Here is a 19159-nt window from a genome sequence, read left to right as displayed (position 1 = left end):
GAGTGACAATTTTGAAAATAAACACAATATTTTTAACTTTTTGCTATAATAAATATCCCATTTAAAAAAAATAATAATTTCCCTCAGTTTAAGCTGATACATATTCTTCTACATATTTTTGGTAAAAAAAATTGCAATAAGCGTATATTGATTGGTTTGCGCAAAAGTTATAGCGTTTACAAAATAGGGGATAGATTTATGGCTTTTTTTTTTTTTACTAGCAATGGCGGCGATCTGCGATTTTTCATTTTTCGTGACTGCAACATTGTGACAGACATATCGGACACTTTTGACACATTTTTGGGACCATTCATATTTACACAGTGATCAGTGCTATAAAATTGCACTGATTACTGTGTAAATGTGACTGGCAGGGAAGGGGTTAACACCATGGGGCGCTGCAGGGGTTAATATGTTCCCTGGGAGTGATTCTAACTGTGGGGGGAGGGGATTCACAAGGGGAGGAGACTCGGTGTTCCTCTGTACTGGGAACACACCATCGGTCTCCTGCTCTGACAGGACGTGGATCTGTGTGTTTACATACACAGATCCACGGTCCTGCTGTGTTCCTGTGCAATTGCGGGTGCCCGGGGGACATTGCGGCTGCTGGGCATGCGTGCCACCAATCCCGCGCGACAGCGGCGCGCCCCCTAGGCGGCCGGGAATGGGAGGATGTCATATGATGCCTGCCCAGGATGGGAGATCCCATCTGCGGGTGTCATATTACTATTATATATATCTATTTCTGGTGTGAATTCCTTATTTCTTAGATACCGAGATAGTCCAGGTTCTTTGGAGCATATGTGCTCTTTTGTGTCTTTTTTCAATGTCAGTAGATAGTCCACTCCACCTCCTCAAACTTTCATACATACATTCATACATACTGAGTCACACTCCCATACTACCTCCTTGCTGCAGCTTCCCAGTCTGTATAATTTTGGTGTTGGAAAATACTCAGTACTTCTGGGTATACAGTGGCATGCAACTTGGTGTGGCAGTTCTGGTACTCACTGATTGGTCTGGCTCTGTCACATGTAATTTCTGACCAGTGCACCTTGGAGCTTACACTCAGTTGTCCTTATTTCCAGTAGCTAGTAAGTATGTGCTGCTGGGAAAACAGACAATACAATTAACCTGTTGCTTTGCTTTTCATGTACAAAGCACAGGTTCACTTTAAATATTTTAATAGCTAATGTGCTGCTATTTCATGTCAGATTAGCTACTGTAAATAATAATAATAAAATGCATCATTGGTTTGTAGGCAGTGAAGTGCAAGATATCATCCTATAGTAAAACCTGGTACACACAGGGCAAATAATGGGCAGTATTGGGCGGTTCAACAAAAAACGTCTGATACAGCCTGTCTGACAAAAGATGGCCGAACGTCTCATTTCTGTCAAACGGGCATGCTGGAAAAGCAGCATCCATATGGCAACCGGTCAGCTCTGGCAACCAATGGCTGCCAGCGCTGACCTGTTTCTGGTGGGAGGGGAGCCCCCCTGTCAAAACACAATGGCTCAGCAGATCTGTACTAACAAGCAAGCTTCTGTACAGCGAGCTTCTAATTTTTTTTTTTCCATTCAGATTGCTGGGTTGAAAAAGACATCTATCAGTGGTATATGTAAAACAACATTGAAAATGTTTAAGATATTCTTGCAATGCAACTGCAGTAGTTTATATGGTTTATATTATTAACATGGATAAATGGTGAGAATTTTTATTTTATTCAAAATATTTGTTGATTGCAATGTTTATTATGTACATTATCAGCCTTTTTTGATTATAAGTAAATGTTAAAATGTTGCAACACAGTAAAAACCAGTATAACACATAACAGTCAAAAGGTACCGAAATGTATTAAGTCATTAAAGGAAATGTACTATTATTGCTCTAATTAGATTTTGGTTATATGATGGTTATTAGTATGTTGCTATTGTGTCCCTCATCACAGCCAGCTTTAAAATTACCAGTGTCTGTGACCAGGCAGCGGGTAAATGTTGGCAAAGCGAGTAAGTCAGGGGGCCCTTGGCAGAGATGCTGTGGTTGGTTTGCTAAAGGAGTAGAGCATGTCGACTTTACAAAGTGAATTTTCCCTTTTCAAGATCTATGCAATGGGCTTTTGTCAAAATCAATATAAATTATAGTAACCAGTGGCTGCCCATAATGCAGGGCAAACAGGCAATGCCCCCCCTATCCATACATCCGTCCCCCTAATCCACATGTGGAGCGCCAGATGTATGGATTACAATCAGGGTTTTTTTAAGCATGGGATTAGAGCCAGAGGCTCTAACAGGCTTCAAAAAAGGGTGTGCTCGCTATTGTCACAATATTTCTTCTCCCAGCCAATCAAGAAGCAGGTCTGAGACTCACTTCCCGATTGGCCAAAAGGAAAAGCATTCCAATTGACCTAGGAGGGAGGAGACGCACGGGGGGTGTAGGGGTGGATGGTGTGCGGTTGACCCAACCGATAGCCGCCACTGGTAGTAGCCATAGCCAGAATTACATTTCAGTATTCAGAGCAGTTAGGATCAGATCAATTAGTGTCCACTGAAGTCATTATCATTCTTTATAGAAAAGTATTATATCATGATATTGTGACTTGCAAAGCAGAAAAAGCTTCCAAATACTTATAGTTGTTCCAGTAGAAGGGCTATTTTTAGTACTTAATTGCTGCGATGCCCTGTTCCCTTTGCTGCTGGATGTACCCAAGCAAAGCATGGTAAACACAACATAAACCTTTTGAGGAAGCACCAAGTCACATAGTTACATAGTTAGTTAAGTTGTAAAAAGACACAAGTCCATCCAGTTCAACCACAAATCACAAGTCACGAATGTAGAGCTACATTTTTTTGGAATTTGGAAACCCCATACCTTGAAGAAATAAGATTATAAATAATTATATAATTATATTGTGTTAAGTGATTACATAACTAAGGCAGTTTTTCTTGGGGGGGGGGGGGGGGGGTATACCTATTCCAAATATGTAGGGTGCATTGATTTTATTGTTGATTTTAGGTCAGTTTGGCTAAAAAAGTCCATAATTTTTCACAAACCATAATTTGCTCTGATCCTTGGAAAGTGGCACTTGTCACATTTTTATTGTATCCATAGTACCACTCTCTCTACAATTTATTCCCTTATATGGTTTCAGCAAGTTTTTGCAGTTCTTTCATGGCAATTTCCCGAAACCATGTTTGATTTTGTATCTTTATCACTTCTTTAAAATGCCTTACTGCTTCAGACTCAGATTTTCTAGAATGTATTATATATTTTGCCCAGTAGAAATGGAGCTCTTGTTTCTGTTCGGGCCGCATATCATTCATGGCCAGAGTTTTGTCAAATTCTTCTTTTGCCTTTTGGTGTTCATTAGCTTTCATGTATACACGAGCCAATAAAATGTGTGCTGGCACAGATGACCTGTTTAGTTGGACAGCCTTTTCCGAGTAAAATGTTGCATTTGCAATGGCTGCATCTTTTTGCTCCTTATTGTAATGGATTCTTATAAATTGTTTGTAACACTGGCCAAGTTGATAGTAAACATTGCTGGAGGTAGGTGTTAAACTGAGTACTTTATTCAATATTGCAATAGCTTTATTTATCTGTCTACATCTTCTGTAAAATGTTGCCACATATCGAAGAACATATGGAGATTCTGGTTGTTCTTGTAGAGCTTGTTCTATTAAAATAGTTCCTAGACCATAGTCCTTCATCTCTAGATATTTTAAAGCAAGGAGAACTTTCAGCACTGTATCTCTGGGATTTAATCTAACAGCTCGTTCCAAGAGTGGAAAAGATTTGTTTTCCACGTTGCTGCTTAACCTGAAACCTTCTATTCTATACACAGCCATGGCATAGCCTGAATTCAATTCTGGATCTTCTGGGTCAAGTCCTAGAGCTTTTTCAAAGCACATTGCAGCACATTGATAGTATTTTCCTGCAAAGGATAAGTAAGTCCAGCCTTGTTCACCATATATATCTGACAGAAGAGTGTTTTTCTTTGGAGGATACTCATAGTGCTTTAAAATGGTCTCCACCTTTTCAACATAGGTTAAACTGTTGATAAACTGGTTCTGGTGGTAGAAAACCCAGGCAAAGTTACCATAAAGGACAGTTTTCTTATAATCTGTGTCTTCCTCTATACTGGATTCTTGGATATGTGCCGCTGCCTTTTGGAGCTGGAGCAGGGCTTCCTCATGATCTCCTTTGAGATGCTTTAGGTAAGTCAGAAGGCTATACATCCTGTGCTTGAGTGCATCTGGCAAAAACACAATCTGGTCATTTAGCCTTTCTTCCACATTATCAATATCTACATCTTCTCCAAGCAGGTTCCAAGTAAAATGGCATTGAAGTTTCAGTAGACGATCCATCAAAGAATTCTTTAAGATGTCACTGAAAAGTTAGAAACAAAGAAAAGCATGCATTAAAAAAGTAATGTGTCAGTAACGGAAGACATGCCTCAGGATGACTAGCTAGGTTGCCATATATTCTAATTGACACTATGGGGCTGATTTACAAAGCATTTGTGCTATGAATAGTGGCGCACGCCAATGCGCAACGGCCGTTTTTGTATTCACAAAGCATTTCCGTCTGTAACACAGCGCAATTCCCCATTTACTATGAGCATGCCGGCACGCGGGCGGCCACGATCTGTGCGCCGCTATTGACCTGGCACATGGCATCTTCAACTCAGAATTAAAAGAAGCTGGAAGTTGCGAATATTATGGGGGTGATGTGGGGTGATGTGAGGAAGTATAGATGTGACTGTCCAAGTAACAAATATGGCCATAATAGGACGGAATATTAACTTTTCTCTGAGCAAGCTTGCTGCGCCTGCAAATACACTCGGAACTGCGTGAGATTATTTTATGCACTGTGCATGCGCAAGCTGCATTTGCACCCGTTCAAGTGCTCTGGTTCACTGCGCCGGCAAAATCTTAGTAAATGTCAAGTCACGTAGGTTCGTTTGCATAAGTTGAACAGGCGCACTTCTCAACTTGACTTTTTTTTTTGCGCTGGTTCACTTCTGTGGGTTTTTTTTTAAGGCTATTTGCACACAGGTCATGTTAGCATTAAGAGAAAAAAAAATGAAGAAAAAAAAATTTGTGGGGGTCCCCCGAAATTCCATACCAGGCCCTTCAGGTCTGGCATGGATATTAAGGGGAACCCCATGCCAAGAAAAAAAATGGCGTGGGGGTCCCCCTCAAAATCCATACCAGACTCTTCAGATATGGGATGGATTTTAAGGACCCCAAAGCATCCTCCCAATGTTGAGGGCATGTGGCCTGGTACAGTTCAGTAAGGGGGGCGCTCTCTCGTCCCCCCTCTTTTCCTGCGGCCTGCCAGGTTGCGTGCTCGGATAAGGGTCTGGTATGGATTTTGAGGGGGACCCCCACTGCATTTTTTTGGGGGCGTGGGGTTCCCCTTAATATCCATGCCAGACCTGAAAGGCCTGATATGGATTTTGAGGGGGACTCCCACGCCATTTTTTTTTTTTTCGCCGTGGGGTTCCCCTTAATAGCCATTCCAGACACGAAGGGCCTGGTATGCTCTTGGAGGGGAACCCATGTTTTTTTTTTTTTTTTTTTTTTTAATGAAAGTCGCTTGGCGGAGACTTAAAGTCATATTGTAAGTCGCCCCAAGTCGCGCTGTGATTCACACTCAAGTCGTGTCCAAGTTGTCTTCCAAAGTCATGCTGGAAGTCATGTTGCCCCTGTGTAAATGGATTGTTAATGATACGATTATGTATTGCGCTTATGCATGCTCCGGTTCATACTCTCACTTGAAAATTTATCTGATGGAGGTATGAACCGGCGCAGTGCATTCATCTTAGTAAATCAGCGAAAGGTTGCATTGCTGTGTATTGGACTTCCTATTTCTAGTCCCGTCGTACGTGCTGTACACGTCATCGCGCAAACTTTCGACGGACTGTTTTGCATCCGTGTGTGGTCAATTCCGTTCATTCGAAAGTAGGACGGACTGTCCGTCGGATTGTCTGACGGACTAAGTTGGCCATACAGTCCGCCCGTGTGTACGCGGCTTTAGACAGGTATCCTGTCCCCACTTCCGGGAGTCTGGGCCATGGCGAATTACACCAGCAGCTCGGCTCCCTCCTCCCTCCTCCTTCCTCCGTGGGGTATGTGTATCTGCTGGCTTTTAATTCTTGCAGCGGTGAGCAGACCTCCGCTTTAAGGCTCGGTTCACACTGCAGCGATGCGGGAACCCTACGAATCCAGTGTGGGTGACCGCATTGCATGTCTCCTGCAGGCAGTTCACACTAGACATGTGCATTCGTTTTCGTCCGAATGCATTTTCGTCCGAATTTCAGCTATTTTCGTTTTCGTTTTGACAAACGATAACAAAAGCACAGAATCCGAAAAACAAAATATCCGACATAAATAAATGCTTTATTTTCGTTTTCATTGTTACAACAGTTCGATATAGAATAGGAGATTCGACATGACTCTGACAATAACAATCTGTCTATAGAACCTGTGGTCGAATGTGCCTAACCTTACCTCTATTAGTCCAAGATTATATAGAGAAAATATTCGACACAGAAAAAAGATTTGACAGAGAGAAAAGATTCTGCAAGTTACTGTCCTAAAAAGTGTTTGGGGACCCGGGTCCTGCCCCAGGGGACATGGATCAATGCAAAAAAAAGTTTTAAAAACTGCAGTTTTTTCGGGAGCAGTGATTTTAATAATGATTATAGTGAAACAATAAAAGTGTAATTTTCCTTTAAATTTCGTAGGGGGGGGGGGGGGTGTCTATAGTATGCCTGTGAAGGGGCTCATGTTTCTGGTGCTTAGAACTGTCCCTGCACAAAGTGTCATTTATGCAGGAAAAAAAGTCCTTTAAAATCACTCGCAGCTATTATGAATTGTCAGCTCCCGTAATACAGAGAACACTCATTGAAAGTCATTGATAAAAAAATAAAAAAATAAATAAATAAAAAAGCGTGGGGGTCCCCCAAATTCAATTACCAGGCCCTTCAGGTCTGGTATGGATATTAAGGGGAACCCTGCCTCAAATTTAAGAAAAAATTTGACGTGGGGTTCCCCCTAAATATCCATAACCAGACCCTTCAGGTCTGGGTATGGATATTAAGGGGAACCCCACGTCAAATTTTAAAAAAAATTGACGTGGGGGTCCCCCTAAAAATCCATACCAGACCCTTTATCCGAGCACGCAACCTGGCAGGCCGCAGGAAAAGAGGGGGGGACGAGAGAGCGGCCCCCCCTCCCTCCTGAACCGTACCAGGCCACATGCCCTCAACATTGGGAGGATGCTTTGGGGGTCTGTGACCCCTCAAAGCACCTTGTCCCCATGTTGATGAGGACAAGGGCCTCATTCCCACAACCGTGGCCGGTGGTTGTGGAGGTCTGCGGGCGGGGGGCTTATCAGAATCTGGAAGCCCCCTTTAACAAGGGGACCCCCAGATCCCAGCCCCCCCTGTTTGAAATGGTAAGGGGGTACCCCTACCATTTCACAAAGAAAGTGTAAAAAATTGTTAAATAAGACAAACACACTTTTGAAAAATTCCTTTATTAAAAAAAAAAAAAAAAGATTCCAGAGGTGGTAATCCACTCTTGCTATCCCCTCTGATGTAACACAGGCAGGTTTCCGTTACATCAGAAGGGGGCGGGGTCACCCATACATCACAGGGAACCCCGGGTTTCCCCTTGCGTCAGAGGGGGGCGGGGTCAGGTGATGGGTGGCCCCGCCCTCCGTATATAAGAAACGTCAGACCACCGGAATTCCTGCAGTGTCTCCTCCGCGGAGACAGAAGAAGGATGGATTCGCTGCGCTGGATGAGATGAGCCATCGCTGGAGAGATGACCGTCCGTCGCTGGATAGCAAGAGTGGATTACCCCCGCTGGAATCTTTTTTTATTTTTTTTTATTTTTAATAAAGGAATTTTTCAAAAGTGTGTTTGTCTTATTTAACTATTTTTTACACTTTCTTTGTGAAATGGTAGGGGTACTTTTGTACCCCCTTACCATTTCAAACAGGGGGGGGCCGGGATCTGGGGGTCCCCTTGTTAAAGGGGGCTTCCAGATTCTGATAAGCCCCCCGCCCGCAGACCTCCGCAATCACCGGCCACGGTTGTGGGGATGAGGCCCTTGTCCTCATCAACATGGGGACAAGGTGCTTTGAGGGGTCACAGACCCCCAAAGCATCCTCCCAATGTTGAGGGCATGTGGCCTGGTACGGTTCAGGAGGGAGGGAGGGGGGACGAGAGAGCGGCCCCCCCTCTTTTCCTGCGGCCTGCCAGGTTGCGTGCTCGGATAAAGGGTCTTGTATGGATTTTTAGGGAGACCCCCACGTCAATTTTTTGAATTTTTTTTTTTATCAATGACTTTCAATGAGTGTTCTCTGTATTACGGAGCCGACAATTCATAATAGCTGCGAGTGATTTTAAAGGACTTTTTTTCCTGCATAAATGACACTTTGTGCAGGGACAGTTCTAAGCACCAGAAACATGCGCCCCTTCACAGGCATACTATAGACAACCCCCCCCCCCGTACGAAATTTAAAGGAATATTACACTTTTATTGTTTCACTTTAATCATTATTAAAATCACTGCTCCCGAAAAAACGTCAGTTTTTAAAACTTTTTTTTGCATTGATACATGTCCTCTGGGGCAGGACCCGGGTCCCCAAACACTTTTTAGGACAGTAACTTGCAAATTAGTCTTTAAAATTAGCACTTTAGATTTTGAATGTTGGAGTCCCATAGACTTTAACAGGGGTTCTAAAGTATGCTATATACTAGCTCCGTCGAATCTTCTTTATACATTCGACAGACACCATAAGCCTTCAAAGACAGATTCGACCGTAATTCATGTGGATTTTCGGACGAATGCAATTTTTGAACGAAAAATGAAATAAATAAAAACGAATTTCGTGAGTAACTAAATAAATTAAGTTTTCGGACGAAAACGAAATTCCAAAACAAAATATTTTACTCTGCACATGTCTAGTGCCCTATGCAAACCGCTGGGAGTGTCAATACAAACTTAATGATGCCCCCAGATTGGTTCGCATATCGCAGTGCGAACTGTCAATTCGGACAGGAATTGGATTGCATGGGTGTGAACATCCATGCGATCCGATTCTGGTGCGGACCAAAAAAGGGTCCTGCACGAGTTTGGTCCAAATGCGATGCAAATTCAGCCATACAAACTGTATGGCTGAATTGGCATCACACACACACACATCACATGTGATTTGCACAGCAGTGCAGTCAGGATCACGTGCCAGTGTCCATTCACCTATAGGTGGCGTATAACCCATATAGTAATTACTATAGCCAGGGCTGGACTGGGACAAAAATTTGGCCCTGGACTTCATCCAGACCGGCCCACTTTCATTTTGCAAACACACACAAAAACAGTATATAAACTATACGCAATGGTGGAAAAAAAAAAAAAGTTAAATCATTTCACTGTAAGTATAAACAGCTTTTTTTTTATTATTTAGAGAAAAATATGCATTCCAACATAACAGACGCCTTTAGCATTAAATGTGTAAGTTACACTCCGTTCAATGGCAGGTGTCATAAATAAGGAAAACAGTTATACCAGTGGTCAGTCATTAATGCATCAGTGACCAGTGGCAGTACATTCATTCATCATCAGTGATCATGACCAGCAGAGACAGTACCGTATATACTCGAGTATAAGCCGAGATTTTCAGCCTCTTTTTTGAGGCTGAAAGTGCCCCCCTCGGCTTATACTCGAGTCATCGCTGTCTGTCTGCCCGATCAGCGTGTCGAGCAGACAGACAGCGGCCATTCTAGGATTCAAAGGCCGCGCCTCCGTCAGTGATAGGCGGAACACTGAATTTCCCAGCAGTCTGTGTTCCGCCTATCACGGACATCCTCTCATCCTCGTCCGTAGTATGAGGATGAGCGGACGTCCGTGATAGGCGGACCACTGACTGCTGGGAAATTGAGTGTTCCGCCTATCACGGACATCCGATAGGCGGAACACTCAATTTCCCAGCAGTCAGTGGGAAATTGAGTGTTCCGCCTATCACCGACGGAGGCGCGGCTTTTGAATCCTAGAATGGCCGCCGACGAAGAGCTGAAGGACGGAGGCTCGGCTCGGGACGGGCCGGGCCGGGCCGGGACGGGACGGGACGGGACGGGCCGGACCGGACGCAGGCTGGACGGACGCAGGCTGGACGGACACAGGCTGGACGGACACAGGCTGGACGGACACAGGCTGGACGGACACAGGCTGGACGGACACAGGCAGGCTGGACACAGGTAGGCTGCACGGACACACACACACACACACACACACACACACACACACACACACACACAGGGATGGATGGACACACACACACACGGATGCATGGACACACACACACACACACACACACAGGGATGGATGGACACACACGGATGCATGGACACACACACACACACACGGATGCATGGACACACACACACACACACACACACGGATGCATGGACACACACACACACGGATGCATGGACACACACAGGGATGGATGGACACACACACAGGGATGGATGGACCCACAGGGATGGACGGACACACAGGGATGGACAGGCATGTCTCACCCTCGGCTTATACACGAGTCAATAATTTTTTCCAGTTTTTTGGGGGTAAATTGGGGGCCTCGGCTTATATTCAGGTCGGCCTATACTCGAGTATATACGGTACATTAATTCATCAGTGACCATGACTACCAGTGGCAGTACATTCATTCATCAGTGACCATGACCAGTGGCCATAAATTCATTCATCAGTGACCATGACCAACAGTGGCACTAGCAAATTCATATATCAGTGACTGTGACCAGTGGCATTAAATTATTGATCAGTTACCGTGGCCAATGGCATTAAATTATTAATCAATTATGGTGGCCAGTGGCATTAAATTATTAATCAGTTACCGTGGCCAGTGGCATTAAATTATTCATCAGTTACCGTGACCAGTGGCATTAAATTATTCATCAGTTACCGTGGCCAGTGGCATTAAATCATTCATAAGTTACCGTGGCCAGTGGCATTAAATCATTCATCAGTTACCGTGACCAGTGGCATTCAATTATTCACCAGTTACCGTGGCCAGTGGCATTAAATCATTCATCAGTTACCGTGGCCAGTGGCATTCAATTATTCATCAGTTACCGTGACCAGTGGCATTCAATTATTCATCAGTTACCGTGGCCAGTGGCATTAAATTATTCACCAGTTACCGTGGCCAGTGGCATTAAATCATTCATCAGTTACCGTGGCCAGTGGCATTCAATTATTCATCAGTTACCGTGACCAGTGGCATTCAATTATTCACCAGTTACCGTGGCCAGTGGGATTAAATTATTCATCAGTTACCGTGGCCAGTGGCATTAAATCATTCATCAGTTACCGTGGCCAGTGGCATTAAATCATTCATCAGTTACCGTGACCAGTGGCATTCAATTATTCATCAGTTACCGTGGCTAGTGGCATTCAATTATTCATCAGTTACCGTGGCTAGTGGCATTCAATTATTCATCAGTTACCGTGGCCAGTGGCATTCAATTATTCATCAGTTACCGTGACCAGTGGCATTCAATTATTCACCAGTTACCGTGGCCAGTGGCATTAAATTATTCATTAGTTACCGTGGCCAGTGGCATTAAATCATTCATCAGTTACCGTGGCCAGTGGCATTAAATCATTCATCAGTTACCGTGACCAGTGGCATTCAATTATTCACCAGTTACCGTGGCCAGTGGCATTAAATCATTCATCAGTTACCGTGGCCAGTGGCATTCAATTATTGATCAGTTACCGTGGCCAGTGGCATTAAATTATTAATCAGTTACCATGACCAGTGGCATTCAATTATTCATCAGTTACTGTGGCCAGTGGCATTCAATTAATATTAATGCCACTGGTTACGCTAACTGATTAATAATTGAATGCCGCTGGTCAATTATTAATTTAATGCCACTGGTCATGGTAACTGATGAATAATTTAATACCACTGGTCACAGTAACTGCTTAATAATCAGTTACCATGACCAGTGGCATTAAATTATTTATCAGTTACCATGACCAGTGGCAGTACATTTACCCCTACCCCCCATGCTGCATATTACAGAAATCAGACAATGACAGTAATAGACTCAGCTTATTATTAATCATGCAGCCTGCATCCCGTATAGCATCTGATGCTGTCTGGACTTGCTGCAAGGAATTTTCAGGTTCCTCAGCGGCGCTGGCTGCTTGGTTGCAGTCTTGCAGGCAGCTGAGCTTGGGCAGCCGCTCGATACGCTCCTCCTATATCTCCGGCCCGCCTCCCCCTCCCCGGCTGTGAGTGACGTCACGGCGCCAGGACAAGGAGGCCGTAATGTTAGGGGGAGTTACAAATGAGTGGCAGCATCACGATGATGGTGTTTGTGTGCCGCCGCCGCCGGGTGCAGGAGCGGAGCCAGCCAGAGTTATTATAACACAATGCAGACACGGAGAGAGAAGTGTAGTGACACACTGACAACCGGCCCACTGAGCCAATCGGCCCACCGGGAAACTCCCGGTAGTCCCGATGGCCAGTACAGGCCTGACTATAGCTGCTTTGTGTCCTGTGATGTACGGGATAAAGAAATTTGGTTTATGTTTTCATGTCAAATTTTGTAGCACTACTCTCATAGGAGCCGCAGGGATACTATCCAGGTCTCCCCACAATCTTTGCCCCACAGCCAGGCACACAGACCCATTCACACTTTTCTTCAATTACCAGTCTAGGGTGCTGTTTTCCGTTCTAGGCGGAACCTTGGTTGTCACATTAAAGTGATTGTAAAGCTTTAATTTTTTTTCATTAAAATAATAAACATGTTATACTTACCTGCTCTGTGCAGTGGTTTTGCACAGAGAGGCCCAGATCCTCCTCTTCTCCTGGCTCCTCCCTGCTGTTGGGTGCCCCACAGTATTCAGCTTGCTATGGTGGCACCTGAAGTTATAAAAAACATTGTGCTTTTACAATAATTTTCAGCTGCCCTGCATCTTCCTCACTTCATCTCCATTACATAGGGGGTTTGGGGAATATGTACTTCATGAATATTGCTTAGAAATAAGATATAATTGTTTTATATTTCAGTTTATCTCACAGGATGTGACAAAAGCAAGGCATTTTTGGCAAGATCAACAGGCATTTTTTTCGTTTGCTGAAAACATTTGTAATCTAAAAATGAATGCAGCCACCACATCTGGGAAATGAGAAGCTGCCGTACGTTACATTTTTGTTCTTTGGTTTAGAAATAGATATTCTGGTAAAATCTAAAAACTCTATTAAAATTACATTGGTATGGGATGTCTGTTATTAAAAGGGGATTGCCACAACTTTTCTGCCTGCGGAAGCAGTATACAGCACTTGTTTCTGAATACTCGTGTCCTTCTCTGGTGGGCGGGGCTGTGATGAGAGTGGCGCTCCTACCATTCTGATTGAGGGCTTCTCTTGGTTGCTTTCTCTGCCCGTTCACCTCCGACATCTCCTTGCCAGTTTGACAACTGGGTGCTAGGGTTGCGGGCTTGATCTGAGGCCCTTTCCTTACCGCGGGTGTGCGTGGACCAGGAGTGTGACAGGGGACATGTACCCTCAGTACCCTGATTATCAGTGCTGCCCATCAGTGCAGCCTCATCAATGGCCATCGGTGCCACCTATCAGGGCCCATTAGTGCCACCTATCTGTGGCCGTCAGTGCCTCCTATCAGTGCAGCTTTATCAGCGCCTCCTCATCAGTGCCGCCTATCAGTTCAGCCTCATCAGTACTGCTTATAAGTGCCCATGAATGCCGCCTATCAGTGCATATCAGTTCAGCCTCATAAGTGTTGCCTATCAGTGTCTATCAGTGGCAGTGCACATCAGTGAATGAGAAAAATTACTTATTTGCAAAATTTTATAACAGAAACTAAAAACAGTTTGTTTGGTTTATTTCATTTGGCACCAGGCATGAGCAATTCCTTTTGCCGCAATGCTCTGGACATGCAGTTCTGGGGGCCAGGCAGCTGATTTAAAAAGCTAGCTCCTAGCTTTTTTAGATGGCTCCTAGCAGGGGTCAGGTCCTGGGGAAAAAAGTGTGGGAACTCCCACCCAAGATCCACTCCCGCACAAAAAAAAAGAAAAAAATAGGACATTGGGGCACATCAGGCCACATGGCACATCAGGGCACGGAGCACATTATGGGGCACATCAGGGCACATTATGGGGCATGGGGCACATCAGGGCACGAGGCACATCAGGGCATGGGGCACATAGCACATCAGGGCATGGGGCACATTATGGGGCACATCAGGGCACATTATGTGGCACATTGGGGCACATAGCACATCAGGGCACATTATGGGGCACATAGTACATTAGGGCAAATAGCACATAAGGGCATGGGGCACATCAGGCCACATGGCACATCAGGGTATGGGGGAAACGTTGACACATTATGGCACATCATGGCACATTATGGGGCACATAGCACTTCAGGGCACATAGCACATAAGGGTGCGGGGCACATCAGGCCACATGGCACATCAGGGCACAGGGCACATCAGGGCATGGGGCACATCAGGGCATGGGGCACATCAGGGAACATTATGGCACATTATGGGGCACATAGCACATCATGGCATAATATGGGGCACATAGCACATCAGGGCACAGGGCACATCGGGGCATGGGGCACATCAGGCCACATGACACATCAGGGCATGGGAAACGTTGGCACATGGGGGCACATTATGGGTCACATAGCACATCAGGGCACATTATGGCACATCAGGGTACATTATGGGGCACATAGCACATCAGGGCACATTATGGGGCACATAGCACATCAGGGCACATAGCACATAAGGGCATGGGGCACATCAGGCCACGTGGCACATCAGGGCACATGGCACATCAGGGCATGGGGCACATTATGGGGCACAGTGGGGCACATAGGACATCAGGGCAGGGGGCACATTACGGCATGAGGCACATCAGGGCACATAATGGGGCACATAGGACATCAGGGCAGGGGGCACATTACGGCATGGGGCACAGTGGGGCACATAGGACATCAGGGCAGGGGGCACATTACGGCATGGGGCACATCAGAGCACATAATGGGGCACAGTGGGGCACATAGGACATCAGGGCAGGGGGCACCTTACGGCATGCGGCACATCAGGGGGCACAGTGGGGCACATAGGACATCAGGGCAGGGGGCACATTATGGCATGGGGCATATCAGGGCACATAATGAGGCACAGTGGGGCACATAGGACATCAAGGCAGGGGGCACATTATGGCATGTGGCACATCAGGCCACGTGGCACATCAGGCCACGTGGCACATCAGGGCACATGGCACATCAGGGCATGGGGCACATTATGGGGCACAGTGGGGCACATAGGACATCAGGGTAGGGGGCACATTACGGCATGAGGCACATCAGGGCACATAATGGGGCACATAGGACATCAGGGCAGGGGGCACATTACGGCATGGGGCACAGTGGGGCACATAGGACATCAGGGCAGGGGGCACATTACGGCATGGGGCACATCAGGGCACATAATGGGGCACAGTGGGGCACATAGGTCATCAGGGCAGGGGGCACATTACGGCATGGGGCACATCAGGGGGCACAGTGGGGCACATAGGACATCAGGGCAGGGGGCACATTATGGCATGGGGCATATCAGGGCACATAATGAGGCACAGTGGGGCACATAGGACATCAAGGCAGGGGGCACATTATGGCATGGGGCACATCAGGCCACGTGGCACATCAGGGCACATGGCACATCGGGGCATGGGGCACATTATGGGGCACAGTGGGGCACATAGGACATCAGGGTAGGGGGCACATTACGGCATGAGGCACATCAGGGCACATAATGGGGCACATAGGACATCAGGGCAGGGGGCACATTACGGCATGGGGCACAGTGGGGCACATAGGACATCAGGGCAGGGGGCACATTACGGCATGGGGCACATCAGGGCACATAATGGGGCACAGTGGGGCACATAGGACATCAGGGGGCACATTTGGGCATGGGGCACATTGTCATCTTACTAGCCAGTATGCAGAGTAGCGCAGGAAGCGTCTGTCTGTATTAAGTTCTCCCTCACTTCACACAGCACTGTTCGCTCCCCGGCGGCCCCTCCTCTCTTCTCATCTATCCCCATTGGCTTGTGACATCATCTGGGATAGACCATAGACAAGAAGAGAGGAGGGGCCGCCGGCCGCTTTCTTTTGGTGATATTTAATCACTACTGGGTTTTTTATTTTTTGCTAAATAAAACTAAAAAAGACAGATAATTTTGATTAAAGAAAAAACATAGTTTGTTATAAAATTTTGAAAACTATTTTGCTCCTTCATTGATGCGCGCTGATGAGGCTGCACTGATGGGCACTGATAGGCACTGATAAGGTGGCACTAATAGGCACTGATAAGCACTGATGAGGCGGCACTGATGGTTGGCACTTATGAACGGCATTGAAGGGCACCGATTGGTGGCACTGAAGGGCCTTGATGGGTGGCACTGATAAGCGGCACTGATAGGTGGTGCTGATGGGAAATGGTAGGTGACACTGATTATGATGCATTGATTGGCAGCACTGATGAGTATTGATGGGTGGCACTGGTGGACACTGGTAGGTGACACTGTGGGCACTGGTAGTGTAGTGATAGATGGCACTTGCAGCTAGCACTGGTGGGCACAAATAAGGCAGCCATGGCTCTCTGTGTGAGGAATTGATGCCCCTCTGACAGAAGCCGGTGATTGGCTTTTTTTCCCCTCACGCTGACAGATAATCAATCTTCTGTTTACATCACATGATCAGCTGTCATTGGCTGGCAGCTGATCACGTGGTAGGGGCCGGGATCGACCCCTTACTCCGACCTCTGATCGCCGGATCTCATAGACTCGGTAATCACAGAGTGTGCCGTGTGCGACCCGCAATCGAAGCCCAGTAGCTGTCTTTCGGCTATAGCGCAGGTAGGAAGTAGTTAAAATGGAATGGTATACCAATTGCTATTTTGGTCTCCCTATAAGGTACTTTTATTATCATTCGATCAACCTCTGTTGTATACCTCTGACATAAAAGGGCATCTGATCCCTTGATCCCAAGCATACAATACATTTTCACAACAGCAAGGAGGTCCAAATCTGGGTACAGAAAATGTATAAACAGGTATATTTTTCCTTAATGCATTTATTATAAGTACAGCATGAATACTCCATTTCCTAATAATGCAGAATAAAAAATGGGGACACTCTGCAGTGGTAATGTAGCGCTGACCCCCGAAGGAGCTACTGGTTTTATTGGGCTTACCATTACCTTCTTGTTCTCGCCTCTGTCCAGGGTTTCCCGTGGTAGATGGCCCAAAGAAATGCAGAAAGTGACACTGGATCTTCTTTTAGGATGTTTATTTAGAAGGTAACACAGTCTCTTAACTTAGGGTAGAGGGTTAGGAGGAAGTTCAGGTACTTTTGTAACTGCAAAAATAGAAAGTCTCTTACAGAAGAAATCCAGAGAATAACCATTTCACAGCCTCCGGATAGACCTCCTCTCACTAGGCCTAGCAGCCAGTAGGGTGTTAAAGCAAAGTCTCTGCCACAGACTTGAATGTAGAATACTTGAATGTAACCAAGGGACATAAGCAAATTTAGAGAACTATCATACGGTAACCAGTATCTCTCAGCCGTCCATGAAGTGTCCTTCAACTGAGCCTCCAGGATCTTTCAGAGAAACCAGTATGGCCTTCTCCTGAAGAGTCCTCCCCTGGATGCTTCACCAGTTGCTGGGCCTCTCCTTAGATGAGATGGCACTGGACCACCTTTGAATCCTCAGCCCTCGACATCCATTCAGGCCTGTCCCTGCAGTTACTTCGCCTCAGGCTATCCAGCCCAGAGAGTTGTAATTGCATGGATCCGCACCCCAGGCCAGGAGGGCCATGGGGGCTGGTCAGGAGGACCAGGACCAAACCGACAGAAAATCTCTTCTGGACCGGAAACCCTGAAGCACGTGATCTCAGTACCTTAAATACCACCTCACAGAGTGCACAGCAGGAGAAAACTCCCACTGGGCTGGTTCCGAGCTAAACTGCGTTCTACCACTTGCGGCAGTGACAGCGACACCTGCGGCCAAGGAGAACTCAGTGCAATCCACCCTGACTTGTACTGAAACCATAATTTAGCAAGATTAGCCCTAAAACCCAACTGTGGTTTCAGGAATATTAATTTTCAAAAACATATAGTGCATGCTCGTCAGGAGCCGGTGCTACAGTAATATAAAAGTAGTATGCAAACCTGAAAACATCTATATATTGATAAGCAAATGTAAGGTCACAATATAAACCAATGGAAAAAGAAAACACAAAATATGCTGATTTTACAACTATATAGAGTAGAGCACGCGAAAAATAAAAGCATCCCTTAGCAAACAATGTGAGTATGTACATAGAGATGGCTAGAAGATACATTTACAGCTAGAGTTGTCTGGTCACTGCTAGCACTTTGGATGATAAGGGTACTTACCTCATTCTGCGTTGTTTGTCTTTGAGTTTACTGCATTTGCTGTTATTGGAAGCTGACTGATGTACTTGCTGAATGAGATCCTCTATATACCATAGGCATGCACAGGGGGTGTGCCTGGCAACACCCTAATCACCCAGTGCAGAGCAGATTCTCCCTGCTAATATTTCACCAAAGCTACTAAAAAGAACTGTAAAAAAATAATAAAAAATGCAATACATGGTATGAACCTATGATAATAAAATGAAGAATGGAAACTGAAACTTGGTGGTGGTAAAGCAATTACCTGGTCAAACAATCACCAGCAGCCCATGCAGCTACTATGAAGCCTGGGAGTAGAAGGGAGAAGGAAGGAGAAGGAGGGGCTGCTGAGAAAATGTAACAGAAAATCTGGGTACATGTGAAAATAACAAACAACCATCACTGTATTATTAAGGATTGCAGAGGTTATGGCTGACTCTACACCTTGTGACATTTCAGTTAAAATGAACCAACATCAGATGTGCCGAAGGAGACTTCAGAATTGGTGTCACTGGTCACAGATTCCCTTTGCAGGTTGTGCAGTAAGGAAAATTTGTTTAGCTATCTTAAGCTGGCCATAGACGGATTGC

General features: G+C 45.7%; 1 protein-coding gene across 1 annotated transcript; it reads right to left on the bottom strand.

Annotated features, from left to right (window-relative positions):
• Positions 1 to 379: 379 nt before the first annotated feature.
• LOC143930161 (antiviral innate immune response effector IFIT1-like) lies at positions 380 to 18777 on the bottom strand. Its single transcript, XM_077454188.1, has 2 exons — positions 18552 to 18777; positions 380 to 4389 (listed from the first exon to the last, which is right to left on the bottom strand). Exons 1-2 carry the CDS (start codon positions 18554 to 18556, stop codon positions 3138 to 3140), a joined length of 1257 nt encoding a protein of 418 aa, XP_077310314.1. The 5' UTR covers positions 18557 to 18777; the 3' UTR covers positions 380 to 3137.
• Between the last annotated feature and the right edge of the window lie 382 nt (positions 18778 to 19159).

This window comes from Lithobates pipiens, unplaced genomic scaffold, assembly GCF_037356315.1.
Source record: "Lithobates pipiens isolate NorthernLeopardFrog02 unplaced genomic scaffold, aLitPip1_a1.2 Scaffold_25, whole genome shotgun sequence".
NCBI lineage: Eukaryota > Metazoa > Chordata > Amphibia > Anura > Ranidae > Lithobates > Lithobates pipiens.
The sequence above is the reverse complement of the archived record's forward strand: the minus strand, read 5'-3'. Positions and strand labels throughout refer to the sequence as shown.